The 17,523-nt window shown below is 35.4% G+C and overlaps 1 protein-coding gene across 8 annotated transcripts in view; it reads left to right on the forward strand.

Annotated features, from left to right (window-relative positions):
* TENM3 (teneurin transmembrane protein 3) overlaps positions 1 to 17,523 on the forward strand; it is a 427,807-nt gene that overhangs the window by 275,869 nt on the left and 134,415 nt on the right. For all 8 annotated transcript variants that reach the window (XM_069493436.1, XM_069493435.1, XM_069493438.1 and 5 more), the window contains one exon: positions 71 to 309. In XM_069493436.1, the coding sequence (XP_069349537.1) occupies positions 71 to 309 (239 nt within the window). The remainder of the gene's footprint in view (positions 1 to 70; positions 310 to 17,523) is intronic.

Below are 17,523 nucleotides of genomic sequence, written 5' to 3' on the forward strand. Positions count from 1 at the left end.
AATGCATAGCTGTCTCTGTCTCTCATTTTAACATATTTGTGTCTCCTAATGCTATTCTCCTTTTCTGCAGGCATTTCCTATTCAAAACAGGAACAGGGACGACGCCACTGTTCAGTACGGCAACCCCAGGATACACAATGGCATCTGGCTCTGTTTACTCGCCGCCTACTCGGCCACTACCTAGAAACACTCTATCAAGAAGTGCTTTTAAATTCAAGAAGTCTTCAAAGTATTGTAGCTGGAAATGTACTGCACTGTGTGCTGTAGGGGTTTCAGTGCTCCTGGCAATACTCCTCTCTTATTTTATAGGTAAGAACAAGTTTTGATAATTATTTTGTCTGTAAATTAGGACATTATTATACTGTTTTGTTTTATATGTTTTTGGTCGAGAAGTATATTATGAGATTATATTTTGGGGGGAGGGTTGGTAATAATATATTATGAATCATAGAGTATTTTAAGTAATCTTCAGCAGATGTAGATAAATAGAAAAGCTGGCTTTGTAGGTAGTTCATTTCCATAAAGAGTGGGTATATTCTTGGACGCAAACTACAGCGTACATTTGTGCTTGACTTATTCCTCGTGAAACATGGATAGTTCTGTGACATCTCATGTACACAGAATAATCTATGTGCTTGCAATAATGAACGCGGTGCAGGAATTTCCTTTGGTGCATACTCAATAGGGAGCTCTCTGCTACTTGTGATATTACACGTCTCTTGGCTCTCTCAGCCATCTAAATGTAAAACTCATCACTCAAGGCCATCATCTTGCACTCAGGAACACTCTCCAGAGAACTAGGCATCCATAAAACGATGAATGGATTCTATACTCATTCATGTATGTGGATTTTTGCATCTCTTCTGATGTAGTATTTATTGATCATGTTTTTCATTTAATAGTCACCCAAATAATGGAAGCTACTAACAAAAGTTGTAAATATTCCTTTTATTTAACTATTTCGTAATATGTTTGAGCATTCAAACTGCTGGAAATTGCTTTTTAAAATGCCAGAAATGACCACATCATACTTTGATCTTCTTCTAAGTGTAGGGAAAAGCCTACTGCATTGAAATGCTAATGGTGTCCACTGAGATAAATCACAGGCTTTGTGGTTTATCTACCAAGAACAGTAGCCAGTGATGCATCCTCAAGTTTACAAAGCAATTTGTGATGCCCCATGAAATTCTATAACTGAATAAGAGTATTACAGAGCTGTATATAGAATAGCAGTGATGCTTTTGCAGTGAACCAGTGTCTACCATTATCTACAATACTCCTTAGATATAAATTATGTACTTTGGAAAGTGAAATAACCATTTTGAGTCACAATGTTTAATGGAAAAACAGAATCGGAGAGCATGAGAGAACTTTAGAGACAGCTGAGTGGGGATGGCAACTATGTGGCCTGTTACCTACTCTTACTTCCAATTCTCTGACCATGGAATACATCACTAATTCAGAGCACTCCTTCCTACTGACCGTGGGTATATCCTCATTATCTTCATCACAGTACCCATATAGTACCTTAGACAGCCACTACCCATCAGTCACACGTGAAAGCAAGATGAAACCTTTTTATCCTTTTTTAATCTAAGTTAACTTCTTGTTTATAAAAATGGTCAAACCAGATACAAAAGGAATTGTCACTTGACCAACATCACACCTTAGTGAAACAAAACTATGCTATTTCATAACACTCAAAGTGAATGAGTAATTTCACAACAAAAATCAGCATTCAGAGACAAATTTCTAGTATTCAATTAGAAAACATCCAGCCGTTAAGAGATCCTCTTCCAGTTAACTGTATAAGTTATTTGTATCTGTCAGAAGTGCGCTACTAAAGAATTTTAGTGGTTTTGAAATGCATTGGTCATAAATGGGATGTAATAAATTAAGCATATGGGTTTGTAGGGGATTTTTTTTTAACTGTAGTGCATGTCAGATAGATAAATATTATGCAAGGCTAGAACTCAGTGTCTGGTTGATTGGTTGGGCATCCTTTCTGATTGGTAAGTGCCTGCATCCTTCCAGTTGTTAAATATTTTGAATATTGGTTCTAATACCTTTTAATTTTACTTTCATGGTGTGACTAGCAGGGAAAATAGCATTTTAATGTCTGATCAGGTCACTGCTACTCTTGAGACTTGTACTCTTTTCAAGGATCCATTAGTGAATATAACTCAGTATCATCCTTGTAAGTAGAAACTCAAAATTTCCTTTTTTTTCTAATTGCCTGGCTTTACTGTTTAGTAATTAGCATCCTACTTATTCCTAGTGGTACCACGGTCAGAAACATTTCCCTTTGCTTTTATTTCTCTCCACATGGAAACATGCAAATTATCTAGTTAATATACTCATGTACCCTTTTCAGTTCAACAGACATTTATTGAACATTTGTTTTGATCTAGTTATTGTGCTAAGAATTAAGGAGATACAATCCCAATGTTATCTGGCAAAAATTACTTTCATCATCAAAGAATTGTCTCATACTTTTATCACTTTAATTAAACACATCTGCTTAGAATTTTCATTGGTCTTCCTGCATTTAAATGACTAACACAATGATTTTATTTTTAATCAGGTAAAAAAATTCATTTTTCCATCAGTTAACATGATAAATCTTTTTGGATTAAAGATGTTGCCTTTACCCTTGGGGAAAAAAAAGAATAGGACACTTCTCTCTGGGAAGGTTGTCCTTTTCTATTAAGTGTGCGTGTATAGCAGAGAGGGAGAAAAGAGACACTTGCCTATCCAGCCAGATCAGTCTGATAAACCCCAGAATCAATGGGAAAACCAATGTCATTGTCAGATTGACCTCATCACTTTTAACAGAAGTGCAGCCATCCTAAAACTTTTTTCCCCACTCCTTTAGAGGTCCCCTTCTCTCATATTGACTGTTGTATATGGTAAAAGCCTAAGACATAAGTAAGAAAAAAAGTTGAGGAATTTTTTTCTATTCTAGAATTTTCTTTCTCACCTTCCAGGAATATAATGAGAAATTATGAGACTGTAGATTTAACATGTCTGTTCTCTAAGGTCAAGTTCTCTTAGGATAGACAAGGTGAATAGCTTCTGAAAGAAAAGAAGTGAGGGAGGGAGGCAAAAAGGCTCTGTTGTTTGTGTTTTCTATTTTTGTCAAAATTTCAGGGACAAAAGGCAAAAGAAAGTAAAAATGAATTGTCATCCCACAATGCGTAGGTACCCATTAACTTTTTGGTGTATACCCTTCCAGATATTTTTATATATATATATACAGCTAGAGGCTCTCATTTTTAAATGTATTTTATACTATGCTTTTCTTGCTTTTCATTCATTATACACTCTATATAATTTTATTTAGTGGCTATTTTTTTTCTTGGAACGGAGCTCTTACTCTGTCACCCAGGCTACAGTGCAGTGAGGCAATCGTAGCTCATTGCAGCCTTGAGCTTGTGGGCTCAAGTGATCCTCCCGCCTCAGCCTTGCAAGTAGCTGGTACTACAGATGTGCACAACTGGTCCTGGCTAATTTTTTTTTTCTTTTCATTTTTTGTAGCGACAGGGTCTCTTTACGTCACCCAAGCTGGTCTGGAAATCCTGGCCTCAAACAATCCTCCTTCCTTGGCCTCCCAAAGTGCTGGGATTACAGGCAGGAACCACCACTCCTGGCCTTTAATTAGCCAGTCCTCCAAAATGCAGTGACTATTTGCTTATGCATGTAACTGCATATGTGTTTGTATGTGCATGTGTGTTCATTTGATCAAATTTTTTATTGTTATAAATTCTTTAAAAGAAACATGCTGTGCCAAATGGTGGGCATGTTTTAAATTCTGCAACCCATAGAAACATTCCTGTCAGTTTACATAACCATCGTTGCTAGTTATTCTAAATATCTATATTCATAGACTTTATTACCAGCATTTTTAACCTTTGCCAGCCTCTTAGGTTAAAACATTTTATTGTTGTCTTAATTTATTACTAGTGTTGCTGAATATCTTTTCATACACTTATTGCCATTTGTATTTCTTTTTGTATCTATGAATAGTCTCCCTTTTTCTGTTGGGGCTTTTTTCCTTTTTTTTTTTTTTTGATTTCCCAGAACTTTCTTTTATTAAGGATGTACATCTTTTGTCACATATGTTATATATTTTTCCAATTTATTATTAACTTTGGTTACAGTCATTTTTGCTATACACCACAAGATATTTTTAAGTAGTCAAATTTATCAATTTTTTCTTTACAATTTCTGGCTTTTGTGCCATACCTATAAAGTCCTTCTTTAATATAAGTATTATTTTTAAAATGTGTTTAAATTTGTTCTGATTCTTACGGTTTTTCAGTAACCATAATCATTTTTTTGATCATTTTGATAGATGTTAGAGGTTCAGATTAGCTCTTTGTTCTAGAAGCTCATAGTCAAGTGATAAAGACATGCATAAAACATACTTTCAGCAGTGCATGATTTTATAGCCGCTTCATGAGTTAAAAAAAATAGAAAAAAAGGAAAATACTCATGTTTAGCTGAAAGACTTGATCTAGCAGGTGATGCTTGACCTGGAGCTTGAAAGATGAAGAGGAGGAGTTCACCCAGTGCCAAAATGGTTAGTGAGGGATCAGCTTGAGAAGAGGTCATCCATGGAACAGCATGGAGGAAACATGTGAAATACCTATAGTGGTGCCTGTGGAATGGTCACTGTGCCAGGCATTGTGCTCAAAGCTTTGTGTGTAATTTATGTTTAATTTTCATGAAGAAACTCTGAGTTCTCTTCGTTTAACAAATAGGGCATCTGTTGCTTGGAGAGGTCCCTTGCCTAAAGTCACACATACTGTAAATGAAGGAGTCTGGCCTGGAAACTATCAAGGCCCCCATTACACAGTGCTACTCCCATGAGTTTTTTGAAGAACTGAAAATAGGGAAGAAATTGAAGAAATATAAGCATAGGAGTGAAAATGAATCACATGTATGTTTTTAAAAGATTGTTTTAGTGGCATTCGAGACGTGGAGGCAGTATGATGAAAGGAAGTCCAGACTTGTGCTTTTCAAACATCCGTGTGCCCAGGCATCCCCTGGGGACCTTGTTAAAATGCATATTCTGATTTAGCAGATCCAAAGTGAGAACTGAGGTTTTGCGTTTCCAGCAGACTCCCGGTGATGCTGCTGTGCTCCATAGACCGCAACTGGAGTAGAAAGGGTCTAGGCTGATGCTGTCACATGTTCCATTCGATGATAGAAATGTTCTCTTTCTACACTGTGCAGTTTAGAAGCCGTGAGACACGTGGGCTATTGAGTATTTGAAATGTGACTAATGCATTTAAGGAACTGAAGTTTAAATTTTATTATTTTTCATTAATTTAAACTCAGCCGCATGTGGCTCGTAGCTACCACTTGCACAGCACAAGTCTAGACAACCTGTTAGAAAAGGATACATAAATGGGAGATCATGAGGGCCTGTTAGGATGGAGGAGCGAGCAGAATTGAGAAACCTTAGCTGATGCATAACAGAATAGATAGCCATGATATTTCATATCCAATTAAAAAAAACCAAATGTACATGTGGCAAACTTCCTTTCAGCAGGATCACATTATGATTTTCTTTATAGTACTGAGCCCCCAATTAAAATCCTTCTCTAATACAGTAACCCTTAATTTGTGCCTTACACAATGAAAATGCTACTGATTTCTAACCACAAATGTTAAGTTCAGTGACAATAGTTAGTGATACAGACCTATCAAAAAAATACCTGTCCCACTTTTCTAAACCTTAATATACTCATTCTTTTTTCTGCTATAAAATAAGAACATTTTAATGGTAAGCAATAACCAGCAATTGTTCACCAAAGAATGGATAAGAAGGAGATAGTCTTTTGCTTACTATTAATCCTGCTTCTGTTCGCAGCTGTGGAATGAGTAGGAGTCTTGATTTTTGTTCTTTACTCACAGAAGTCTCTCTCTTCTGGGTAGAAGATAACCTGAAGTTTTTATATTCTACACATAGAAGAATGCCCAGAAATCTCATCATGAAGCATAAACAGTATTAAAACATTATTAAATATAGATCATAATAAATGTTGGACTTATACCAATTAAAACTGTAACTAAGGTCATGCATTATGGACCTTTAACTTCATGAATATTTACTGCCAGGCAATGTCAAAGAATTTCTCCATGTACAGTAGCACCAAAGGTATTTGCACATGTTTTTTAAATTTAAGGAACACTAGAGAAAACAAAAATCTTATCAGAATATATTATACTAGTAATATGTTCTCAAATTTTTACCCTTTTGGCCAGTTTTTTTCCAACCAGTAATTCATTTGACAGCAGAAGATTTTTTTTGCATTTAACAGCTTTATTGAGATATAATTCACATACTGTGCAGTTCATCCATTTAAAGTATACAATTCGCTGGTGTTTGGTATATTCATAGAATTTTGCAACTATTATCACAATTTTAGAACATTTCCATCATTTCCAAAAAAGAAATCCTGTATCCCTTAACAGTAACTTTCTATTTCTTTCAAATACCCCAATATTTTTTTCCACAAATATCTGAATTTTTTTAAGGGAGTAGATTGTTAACTCATTTCCCAATGGAAAGAAATAACTCAGCATTGTTTTTCCTAGCATATATTGCTAACCGAAAAACTACTCAAAGTTTCAATATTCTTTTTCATTTGAAAAATACATATGTAGTTATTTCTTTCCTTCGAACAGCTGCTACCAACTGATTCCTAAAATAGAGGTTGTTATATGTCTGCTAAAAAGGCTGTTTAACAACATAAGCATTCCCTAGATCTAGCAAAACATAACCTGTCGAATCCAGGTTCATTGCAGTTATGATTCCCTAGCAGTTATCTGCCCTACTTCTGTGTCTATTTGCATTTTATGAACATTTTTACCTCTCTTTGTACCTTGAAATTGATTGTGGTACTAGCTATATATATGCAACTCAGGGTCAGAAGGAAAAATATGCCAACCCTTTATGCTTTGTGAAAAATCAACCATTTAAATATATATAGCAAAATAAAATGCATTTGACATTCTTTTTTCTTTTTGGACATGTCTTTGTACTAAAAGTGCTGTTTTATTAGGTTATAGAACACAGCCAAGCAATGAATTACATGCCATTTTTCACCACAGCTTCTTCTTTAACTCTTAGTTGCACTGCACTCAGAAAATGCATTTTGTCTGAGATAGGAATGGTAGTATTTTAATACTAATGCGATTTCATCACACTGTGGAAAAATGTATTGCTTATATTTTAGAGGACAGAAAAATGTATAACTAAAAATTTGGAATCAATATATCAATATTTTATTTTGTCCTTGAGTACATGAAATTAAGGACATATTTAAACCTCATTCAATGGTGAATGAAGGCTCAGAATAAAATAGTTTACCTCTAGGAGAGGAGGAAAATAGTAATTTGATAATGTCTACTACTGTAGCTCTCTGTATCATCTGTAAATTCAGAAAGGAGAAAATCTAGTAAAAATCTATTCTAGATAGTTATATTTTTTCCTTATTAAGAACAGCAGTTTGTATGGATGAAATTCTGCTTTCACATATATACATTCCTTCGGCACCCTCAGAAATGTTGGCTATCTTGACATGTTTACACTCTGTCCTGACTTTTGGTATGAACTCAGTCTATTAATTTGTAGAAATATTAGTTTTCTATGTCTAGCATATCATAGAAAAGACGGAGAGGTCACTTAAAATTCAGTTCCTTCTACGGTCAACTCTGTATGATCACATCAGTGACTTCTGAATTGAACCTAAAGTGAAAAAAAACTGTTTATTTAAACTCAGTTTTTGGACATTATACATTTTGTTGTTTTTCATCAGCACAGGGTAAAAATACTTAGTTTTGAGTTTTTCCTATTATTTATTTATTAGTATACGTAAAAAAGAAATCACTGCCAAATTCAAGAAGTTATACCAAAGTAGAAAGTATGCTGCCCATCTCCCCACAAAAATAATTTATTTTACTCTTAGCTTGATATGACATCAACTAAAGTATATAATATATGAAAAATACAACACTTAAACTGTCTTTACCATTTAAATATAGGGATTGCCCTGACTTGGAAAAATATTCAAAGACAGTAAAATAAGAAATACCTTTAAAGTCAGCTTAACTCCAGTTGATGCCAGACATAAATATCTTGTCTGTGAAACGTAGTGATGTTTTCTCTGTTTTAGGCTATCATTTTGGCAGAAGGTAGCAACATCTCCTGACTGACGACAAGTAGAAAGCATAATACAATATTTACCATTTCAGTGCTGCATTGCATAAATATTTAATTGGTGTTGCATATGTCATTTGCTTTTACATTATTAGTACTGAGGGCAGCATGTTCAGAGAAAAATGTCTACATACAGAGAATTGAAAGGAAAAGTAGCTGGCAAACATAAGGTTTAAAAAACTTGATAGGTTACTAGGACTTTTAGGAGTGAATTCGGCATAAAACCTTTCAGTTGCATTGACTCTATATTCAAACAAAGGTCTTATCCTAGAGTATAACATATCAAAGAAAATTCAAATGTGTATAGACTCTTAGTTTACTGTTCCCACATCATCTTAGAATGTCTATAGACTGCTCACCTTGTTCTTCTTCCTTAAAAATAAGATTTCAAATCCAGATGCAGTGGTGCATGCCTATAGTTCCAGCTACTTAGAAGCCTGAGGCTGGAGGATCCTTTTGAGGCCAGGAGTTGGAGGCTGCAGTGCACTATGATTGCACCTGTAAATAGCCAGTGCACTCCAGCCAGGGCAACATAGCCAGACCATACCTCTTTAAATAGATAAAAAATAAATTAATTAATTAAAATAAGTTTCTTCATTAGTAACTTTAGTAATAGAACACCTGTCAGAAAAAGAAAAGGAAGTGACCATTCATCCATCCATCCATCATTCATTCAACACGTATTTATTGAGTGACCAGTATGGGTCAGACACTACAATAAAGACAGCAGTGAACAAGATAATACATTCCTTGTCCTCTCCGGGATTACACTCTTTTGGAGAATGCAAACACTGAGCAATTAATTACAATCATGATGACTATTTAAAAAGGAAAAGTGTAAGACACTAGGAGAGTGTATAAAAAGCAGAACTTACTGAGTCTGAGCATAGGAGAAAGGTTTTCCTGCTAAGTCCTGAATAATAACTAGAATTACGTGTTTTGACAAATGCTGATATAGGGACAAATTCTAAGTGTTACCACATAAACCTAAATATGACCTCAAAAATCAATTGTCAGGAATATTAAAACCAATAAATATATTGTGATATGACAAAGACAAAATCTAGATGTGTCTCAGAAAATAAGTTATGATATGTATTAGTTTTCTTTTTTGACTTAGCTAGAACTCTTCACTTTAGTTAACATCTAAAAGTAGAAAGAAATTTTACTGTGGAGATCGTGGGTAACTAAATCTAAAATTGCTGTAAGAATTTATAGTCTCTTTCTGTGTTTGTTCCTTTCTCTTAATTTTAGAGGTATTTATATATACTCACATGCCTTAAGAATTTTATTTATAAAGTAGATCCAGAAATGTTTTAAGAAATGTTAAAGGAAAAGAGATCTCTGAATTCTTTCCAAATATTCATGAGTATTCTATTACCCTAATTTGAAGAAATCAAAAATACATGGGGGGAGGGAATGCATGATTCCTGTATTTCAAAAGCTATTTGGAGCTAAAGGTCATGTTACTCTGTATTTGATAACCAAAGAGGTCAGCATGTCCAATTTCCATTACTGAGTTGGGCCTAGAAGTACAAAGAATGTTACTTTGAGACCCTCCCATTGTGCATTTTTTCATCCAGTGAAGCAAAGAACAATTATATTTTTTAGCTAGACCAACTTTTGTATAATATGAAGGTGTTTTCTGAGGCAGTATTTAGTGCCATTAATGATAAGAGCTGCCAGTCTTTCCTTTGACCTGTTGGGTTTCATACTGGTGACTTATCCAGGTTTCCAAAGAGAGAATTAATGCTCCTCTCCTGGTGGCCTTCTCCATCAGCAAGCCTGGCGTGACACTGGCTGGCTCTATCTTGGGATTGTCTTTTCACGCTAATCATTTAGCCACAGGCTAATCCTTTCTGTTTCCTCCTCCACTAGGGAGCCCTTTCTCCCCTTACTGCTGTCCACAGCCTCCTCCTGCCCCTAAAGGAGAGGAAGCCTTTCACACCTCATCCTACATTGCCCGAGATGATAGAAGGTACCCAAGGCTACCTAGACTGTTGCTGCATGTAATTTCTAGAATATGGAGCTCTTGATTCTGGGAGAAAGTGATAGAAGTAGTTTTGCAGATTTCAGAATTTTGTTTGTTTTTCACATGTATGTACATTTAATTATTTCCAATATTACAATCAATTTAATTCCATTAAACTTAGCAATTATGGAATATCTCTCCTAAATACTAAATTCACAAAAATGAGTAAGAAGTAATCTTTACCACAATGATCTCATAATCTTATGTGACAAAATATAATGTCAAATTTACATATAACATATTACATTTTTAGAATACTACTTATAAATATAGTCTCTCAAAGCAGCTAGATTTGCATTTGTATCCCACCTCTGACACTTACTAGCTATGTAATCTTGAGCAGGGCACTTAACCTCCATAAACCTGAGTTTCCCCATCAAAATAAACAGGTTTAGAAACAGTACAGCTTTGGGGAGATATTTAATAAAATAATGAATGTGCCTGAAAAAAATGTAAGTGTTCAATTAATTTTAGCTGCTATTATTATTATTTCTTATAACAACCTAGTAAAGCAAATACTATTATTCACAATTTTTAGAAAGAAAAATCCTAAGCCCAGAGAATTGGTGACTTATTTAGTTATAGGGCCAGTAAATATTCACAAAGGGACCATAATCCAGGCCTCCTTATTTTAAGCCCAGAACTTTTCCCCACTGTATTATAGGGCATCACTCCTCATAAGATTTAAGAATTTACAGGTGATACATGGACAAGACAATAAATAACATTAAATGACAAAATAGGAAATGTATTCCCTTTTGAATTCTTATTTTGTTGTATCAGATTACGTCATGAGGAAGGTGTCAGTAGGTGTTAGCATATCTTTGACACCTGCCTTTAATGCTTCTTTTACAGAGTAATTTTGCAGGCAACAATTTCTACTTATATTTTAAGAACATTGTTTACAGTTCACTCTACATATTCTTATTGTTTTCTTCTATTTGCATAAAGAGATACTGATTTTTCCTTTAAGGTAATACAAGATTTCCTTTTAAAGTAAATGTATTAAAATTTTTTTAATTATTTCAAAGAAAAATGGGATTAAATACATAAATACAAAATATTTATAAAATAATATTATAGAAGAGTCACAATTATATCATAAGGTAATAAGTACATTAGAATATAAATATAGGAATCACTGCTGAGGGGACTGAAATGCTGTAGGTCTTTTCCATTGGATCTCTGAATTTCATTCTAGATCCTTAATCTTCTATCAACTACATTTCTAGTTTTAACAAGCTAGCTACATGATGTAGTTAGTGATCCTATGTGAGTTACATGGAATTTGTATGTAAAACCTGATCATACTAGTTCAGCCATTTCAAATAATTACAAATTTTATCATTTTCTATTTTTAGAATAAAGATATTTTTACATGCTTTTTTTCCTTCTTCAAAGAGATTCTTTACGATCTTAGAAAAGAATCACATATAGAGAAGCAATACGTGTTTAAAGTGGGAAAGTGGGCCATTTATTTTTAGGAAAGGAGATTGAGACCACCAAATACAGAAGCAGGTTGGCAGCGTGAGCAAGTCTCCCAGGGATCAGAGACTGCAACGTCTTCTGTATTTTGCTCTGAAATATTTCCACAAATGTTCCTTAAATATTCATTAATAACCCTTGATAAGTTAGTCATTACTAAGGAAATCTGTTCTCCAAGTGATCCCAAGTTAATGGGGAGCAAGTGGAACACGGGCTTCCTAAGAACCTTCTCCTGCCCTGCGTGGGAGTGAGATGAGATGGTCGGGGGCGATGGTGTGCTCTGTCAGCGCTACCCTGACCTCCTAGATGCTGCAGGATCCAGAGTGTTGTGGAATCCTCTGCTTCTCATGGGCAGCAGCACTCGATAAGGCAGATGCTCCCTACATTTCTGGGGAATGAGTGATGAACAACAAATCACGTGAGCCGGCTGTGCCTAGATTCCTGAAGGATCATAGATTTTGTTTAAATTTTCCACTTGACAATCACACACACACACACACACACACACTCACAAATCACATTATCTGTCTAACCCCTTAGAGGAGAATTGGACTATTATGAAGGGGCTCTTTATCTGAATTTTGCCATATTTGAATATATCAACATTCCTCTAAGAATCTCAGTACTCTAATAGTGGAATCTTTTAATAATGGTAATGAAAGTATCTTAAAATTTCAAAGAATTGTAATTTTCAGGTTCCGTATTTTACCATTTTCTTAAAAAGTCTAAACAAGCCAAGAAATAATTTTATGCTCAATTAAGTTAATAATATATGTAAACATTTGTTACATAAAAGTATTACAGTATGTAGTTCTTAAAGCTATTGTGGAAGAAAGGAATCCAGATGAAAATTGAGTCAGTACTACAAGCCTTTGAATAATGAGGTAGATCCATGGGGTTTTAATGGCAAAGCTGCTAACAACTGTCATTAATGAATCCTTGGTTACATACGTTTCATGATTAATAGCAAACTCAGTATTTTGGCAAGCAGGGAATAGCCTACAAATCATGTACATGTTTTCCTTCTGTATTTTGAATGTTCTTGAACTGGGTCTTCTCACCACATTCTTTAATGTTGACAGCGGTCACCTCAGATAGTCTCTACATTATTGGTGATGACTAGCCCTTTGGGCAGCTGACCGAGGTGGTTAACACTTGGTTCTTTCCGTTACGTTGCAGGATGAATGCTTCTTTCTTTCAGAGAACAGACCCTGGAAACAAGAGAAAACTAATGAAACATTAGGAAAACAGTCTGTTTTAGAAATCCTAACTTAATTCCCCCAGTGACAGAAACAGCTTGATTTTCATGAGCCTCTGTCAGCTTTAGCACTGGCTGTCAGTGGGCAGCTGGAATCACTGTTTCCTCAGCGGCATCCATAGATATCTTACACCGAATGTCCATAGCTAAGAAAGAAAAAATGCGATGAAATTTAAAAGTAAAATTTTTTAATGTTGTCATTTATAAAAGAATATGAGTCAAATGTTCTGGCAGAAACAAAGCTACAAAGCTAAATCACTGTTCTCATCAAGATATTTGGATAGCCAGTGTGGTTCTACTATACCATTTATGACATTATTCCAAAAAAGGATGGAAGGAAAAATAGCATAGAAATAAAAAATATTGGCAGCCATTCCTTATGCCCACCCCCACCAAAACTTGTTAGTTCCTAAAGCCTATGATTTCAGAATGTTATTTTGGTAATGCTCAGAGAAACTTGCTACATCAAGTGTCAGTTCCTTTGAATATCAAAATATCCTATAGTTGACAAAGAGTTATTTCCCTTTTCCGTAATGACAACCAGAATGCATATTAATATGAAAGCCTTCAAAAGAAATATTGATTTTAAAATAACCATATTTGGGACAGCAAAGTATAGATTTTTGAAATAATGTTAGCCTTAAAAGTTAATAACAAATAATAATGGATTAGAATGCCAAAATATTGCCTAACACATTCCGTCAACATGTATGTGAACACAGCAGGAAATCCAAAACAAAAGCTAATTTATGGAAAACTGTGTTTTCCTAATGACAGTCTAGACCAGTAGGGGTCCAAGTTACAAACTGCAATCTTTACATGCAACACTTTCATTTTACATAGAAAACTTGGATGCACTCTGGAAGCAGTATCAGACCAAATCATTGCCCTATATTTAAGAGGATTTTTCTTATTTTTTCTGTGAAATTAATTATTCCCCATGTACATCACATATATTTATGTGTATATGACATTAAAACATAAAATGAAAAAATTTTGCATTCAAAATGCAAGATACCCAAGGATTCATGTGAACGATAGTTTGACCCTATGCAATGTAGTTTTTAAAGTTAAAAACAAAAGAACAGCACTGGTATCCTAATATGTTGATATCTTATTGATGCCAGATATTTTTCCTATGCTCAATGATTCAGCCTAAATATTTATATTTTAAAATACTGACATATCATAGAATATAAATCTGGAAGAGACTTCAGAAATCATCTAGTGCAAACCCTTCAGGCTTTGATATAAATGAGAGATCTAAGCCTCAGAGAGGCCTGATAACTTGCCAAAGTTCCACAGCTAGTTAGAGCCAGAATTCAGGCTGGGACTCGGGTCTCTTTTAATATAAACAAAAGGCCCCACAAGACACCACAGACAATCTATGTTGAAAACGTTCCACATAACCTGTAAAAGGTCAAATGGTGATTTTATTTTCCTGCAACTTCTGATACTGTGTTCTTAATGAATCTTTCTCAGGAAGATGACTTTGGGGAAAGTGTACCATGGTGAGTGGGAGGTGAATTACAACTCTAGACCTTAGCTTGCATAGGTGAAGTTTCAAGCTTTTAGAGGCTAAACAAAACTGAATTGCAGATGTTTTCAGGATGATGTTTTTAAAGTCGGTTTTTCTTACTGACTCTGGTTCCCGTGTTAGCTCATGCTCTTTGTCTTTGTGAGCATGTTCACTTGATCTTGTAACATTAAACAGCTTTTAGCCAATACTGCCAGGCCTGCTAAGCACATACTCTAGGCTGCCAGGACCTCAGAGTGCACTCCTCAGGGCTCCGGTGGCACACTCGACCTTCAGGTTACTGATGGCTGGGTGCTCGCTTCTGTGTTCTCTTCACAACATCCCCTATAATTTGCTCCAAGGTTCTGGCAACTGCTGGACTGTGTCACCAGCTGTCACCACCCCTCCTTCCCATCCGTTTTTGGCAGGATCTAAGAACACAGGCATGCCAGTAGAAATAATAGTAGCTGTGGTAACAACATCATGGCACGGTCCCCAGAGATGAGATCAAAATTTGGCACCTTTTTTCTCAACATGGAGCTAAAAATGGCACTGAATTTGCTACTTGGTGGTATATAATTTTCTTTAATTGCACATTTTTGGTTTCAAGTGTTCCACATGCTGGCTTTTAAGTGTCAAACCAACCTGTATAGGTTAAAAACAATGCCATGCCCCCCATTTTTATGGGAAGGAGGTGAAATGATTATAATACCACAGATTCTGTTCATCTCCAGTCCTGAAAAATAAAAGGAATGCATGCTGTAAGTTCTCTGACTGAATGGTCTTTGAGTCTAAAAAAAAAAAAATTCCTTCAGAAAATTTCACTGACTGATCTTTACTAACATATCGTCTCAAAATTATCTTAATGAATAAGGTTTGTTCCCTTATCATTTTCTGGCAAAACCTATAGAAAAAGAAACTAAGAAGTTGTACAATGAATGTCTTTGAATTCCATAAGAAATATTTTAATTTTCAACATCTTCAAATTGGTTGCAGTCCACACATACCACAAGACAACCTAAAAACATAGTCTCGAGTAGACTATTTGGCTGTTAGTGTCATAGGTTTCATCATGACCGATGGTTTAACATCCATGTAGTCCCTCCTAGAGTTGTTGTTACTATAATTTTTATCATTGACTTGGGTGTTAGTATAAAAAGTATACTTATTACTTTTATAGATGACAAATGTGTCAGATATTACAACTTATTTAAAAAGGGATATCAAGTGACCGAAAATCATCTTGGAAATGTTTTCCCTGCCCTGAGAAAAAGGAGGAATTATATTGGTGCCCTCCAAGGCTCCTTCTGACTATTAACAGGCTAAAGTTTTCTGTTTGTCACCCCTAGTTCCCAGGAACCAATTAAGCTACCGAGATCCAAGAAACCTCCAAGATCAGCTCTAAGCAAAAGATTGAAAAAGCTAAAGTATATATTAAACATTTCCTTCAACTGTTCTCTCCTGTTGTCCCATAGCTAAAATTCTACACATTTATTCCCTTTCTTCCCAAGCTCATCCTTCTTTCTCCCATTGAAGTTCCTATTTTTACCCCCAGCTGTAAAGATCCATTTCTACTTCTCTTACTACCTGCCACTCATCACATCTCAGGAAGTAAAAAAAAAAAGTATTCAAATATAAGGTGGGATGTTTTATGTAAAATGATACAAAGTGCTGTGGCAGGACAGAATAGCTATTAATTCCAAGAAGGCTTCATAAAGCAATGTCATTTGAACCCGACTTTCAGGTGTTGGTGAGACTTCCACAGGCAGAGGTTGGGGAGAGGCATCCAAGAAACCAGGCACTATAGGGACAAAGGCATGGAGGCAGGAACATCAAGGGCATGATTTAAGTGGTAGAGAGGCACAGATGGCCAGCTCCATGGGGTCTGTGAGAGGAGTAGTGGAAAATCCATTTGCCATGACCACCTGTAAAGAACCATTATCAGATTATCAGAGATGCCCTTTGGGAAGATAACTCTGGCAGCCCTGTGTGGAGTGGATTGAAAGGGGGACAAGGATACTAATTAAAAGTAATGAGGCCTTCTTCCTAGCCTGAACTGCGCAGATAATGCCTAAAACTGAAGGAGTGGGAGATAGCATTGTAAGAATGTTATTCAGACATAAGGAGGGAGATGCTAAAAGAACCAGCCCAAAGAATCAAGAATGGTCTTGTCTAAAGAGTGGGAAGATTAGATGAGCTGGTTGAGGACTGTAGTTTTACATAACCAACTTTATAAAATTGTGGCATTTATAATTTGGAAAGGATAAAAATGAAATTTAAAAAAATTAAATGAAGGCCTGGTGTAGGGTCATGATGCTGAAAACAAGGCAAATGCAATTAGGAGAGATACCACTGCACATAGCAAATGACCAGATGAGAAGATGAGGGAAGAAGAAAAATTAAAGATTCAGGGTTTGTAATGTAGGTGACCAGTAATGGTAGCTAACATCTATTGAGTGTTGCTGCAAATCTAAGGGCTTTATGTACATCATCTTTATTTAATTTTATACCAAGCCTATAAAATAAATAATCTTATAATTTCTGTTTCATAGGTGAGAAAACTGAGCATTTCAGAGGTTAAGTAATTACTCTGTGACCCTGGATAATTACTAACCTCTAAATCAGTAGAACTGTGATTCAGCCCAGGGCTGTCTGACTTCACTGCCCAGGCAAAAGTGATATTATGAACAGAGAAAGAAAACCCAGAAAGCAAAACAATTATAAGGATAAAGATGACTTATTTTGTCTTTAGTAAAGTTTGAAGTACTCCAGGATTTCTAGGTATGTCTAGTAGAAAAATGCGAAGTTTGAAGTGTGGGTCAGTCAGGAAAGAAGTCAGTATTTAGAGATATATATTTGAAATTCATCCATCCACATGTAACTGAAAGTTGATGTCATAAAAACAGTTTGAGAAGAAAGGAGGTCAGGAAGGACTTTGGTGAATGTCTACATTTTGGGAGATGCATGGAGGGAGGAGTGGTATATGTCAGAAGGGGATAGAT

Source organism: Eulemur rufifrons, chromosome 18, assembly GCF_041146395.1.
Source record: "Eulemur rufifrons isolate Redbay chromosome 18, OSU_ERuf_1, whole genome shotgun sequence".
Taxonomy (NCBI): domain Eukaryota; kingdom Metazoa; phylum Chordata; class Mammalia; order Primates; family Lemuridae; genus Eulemur; species Eulemur rufifrons.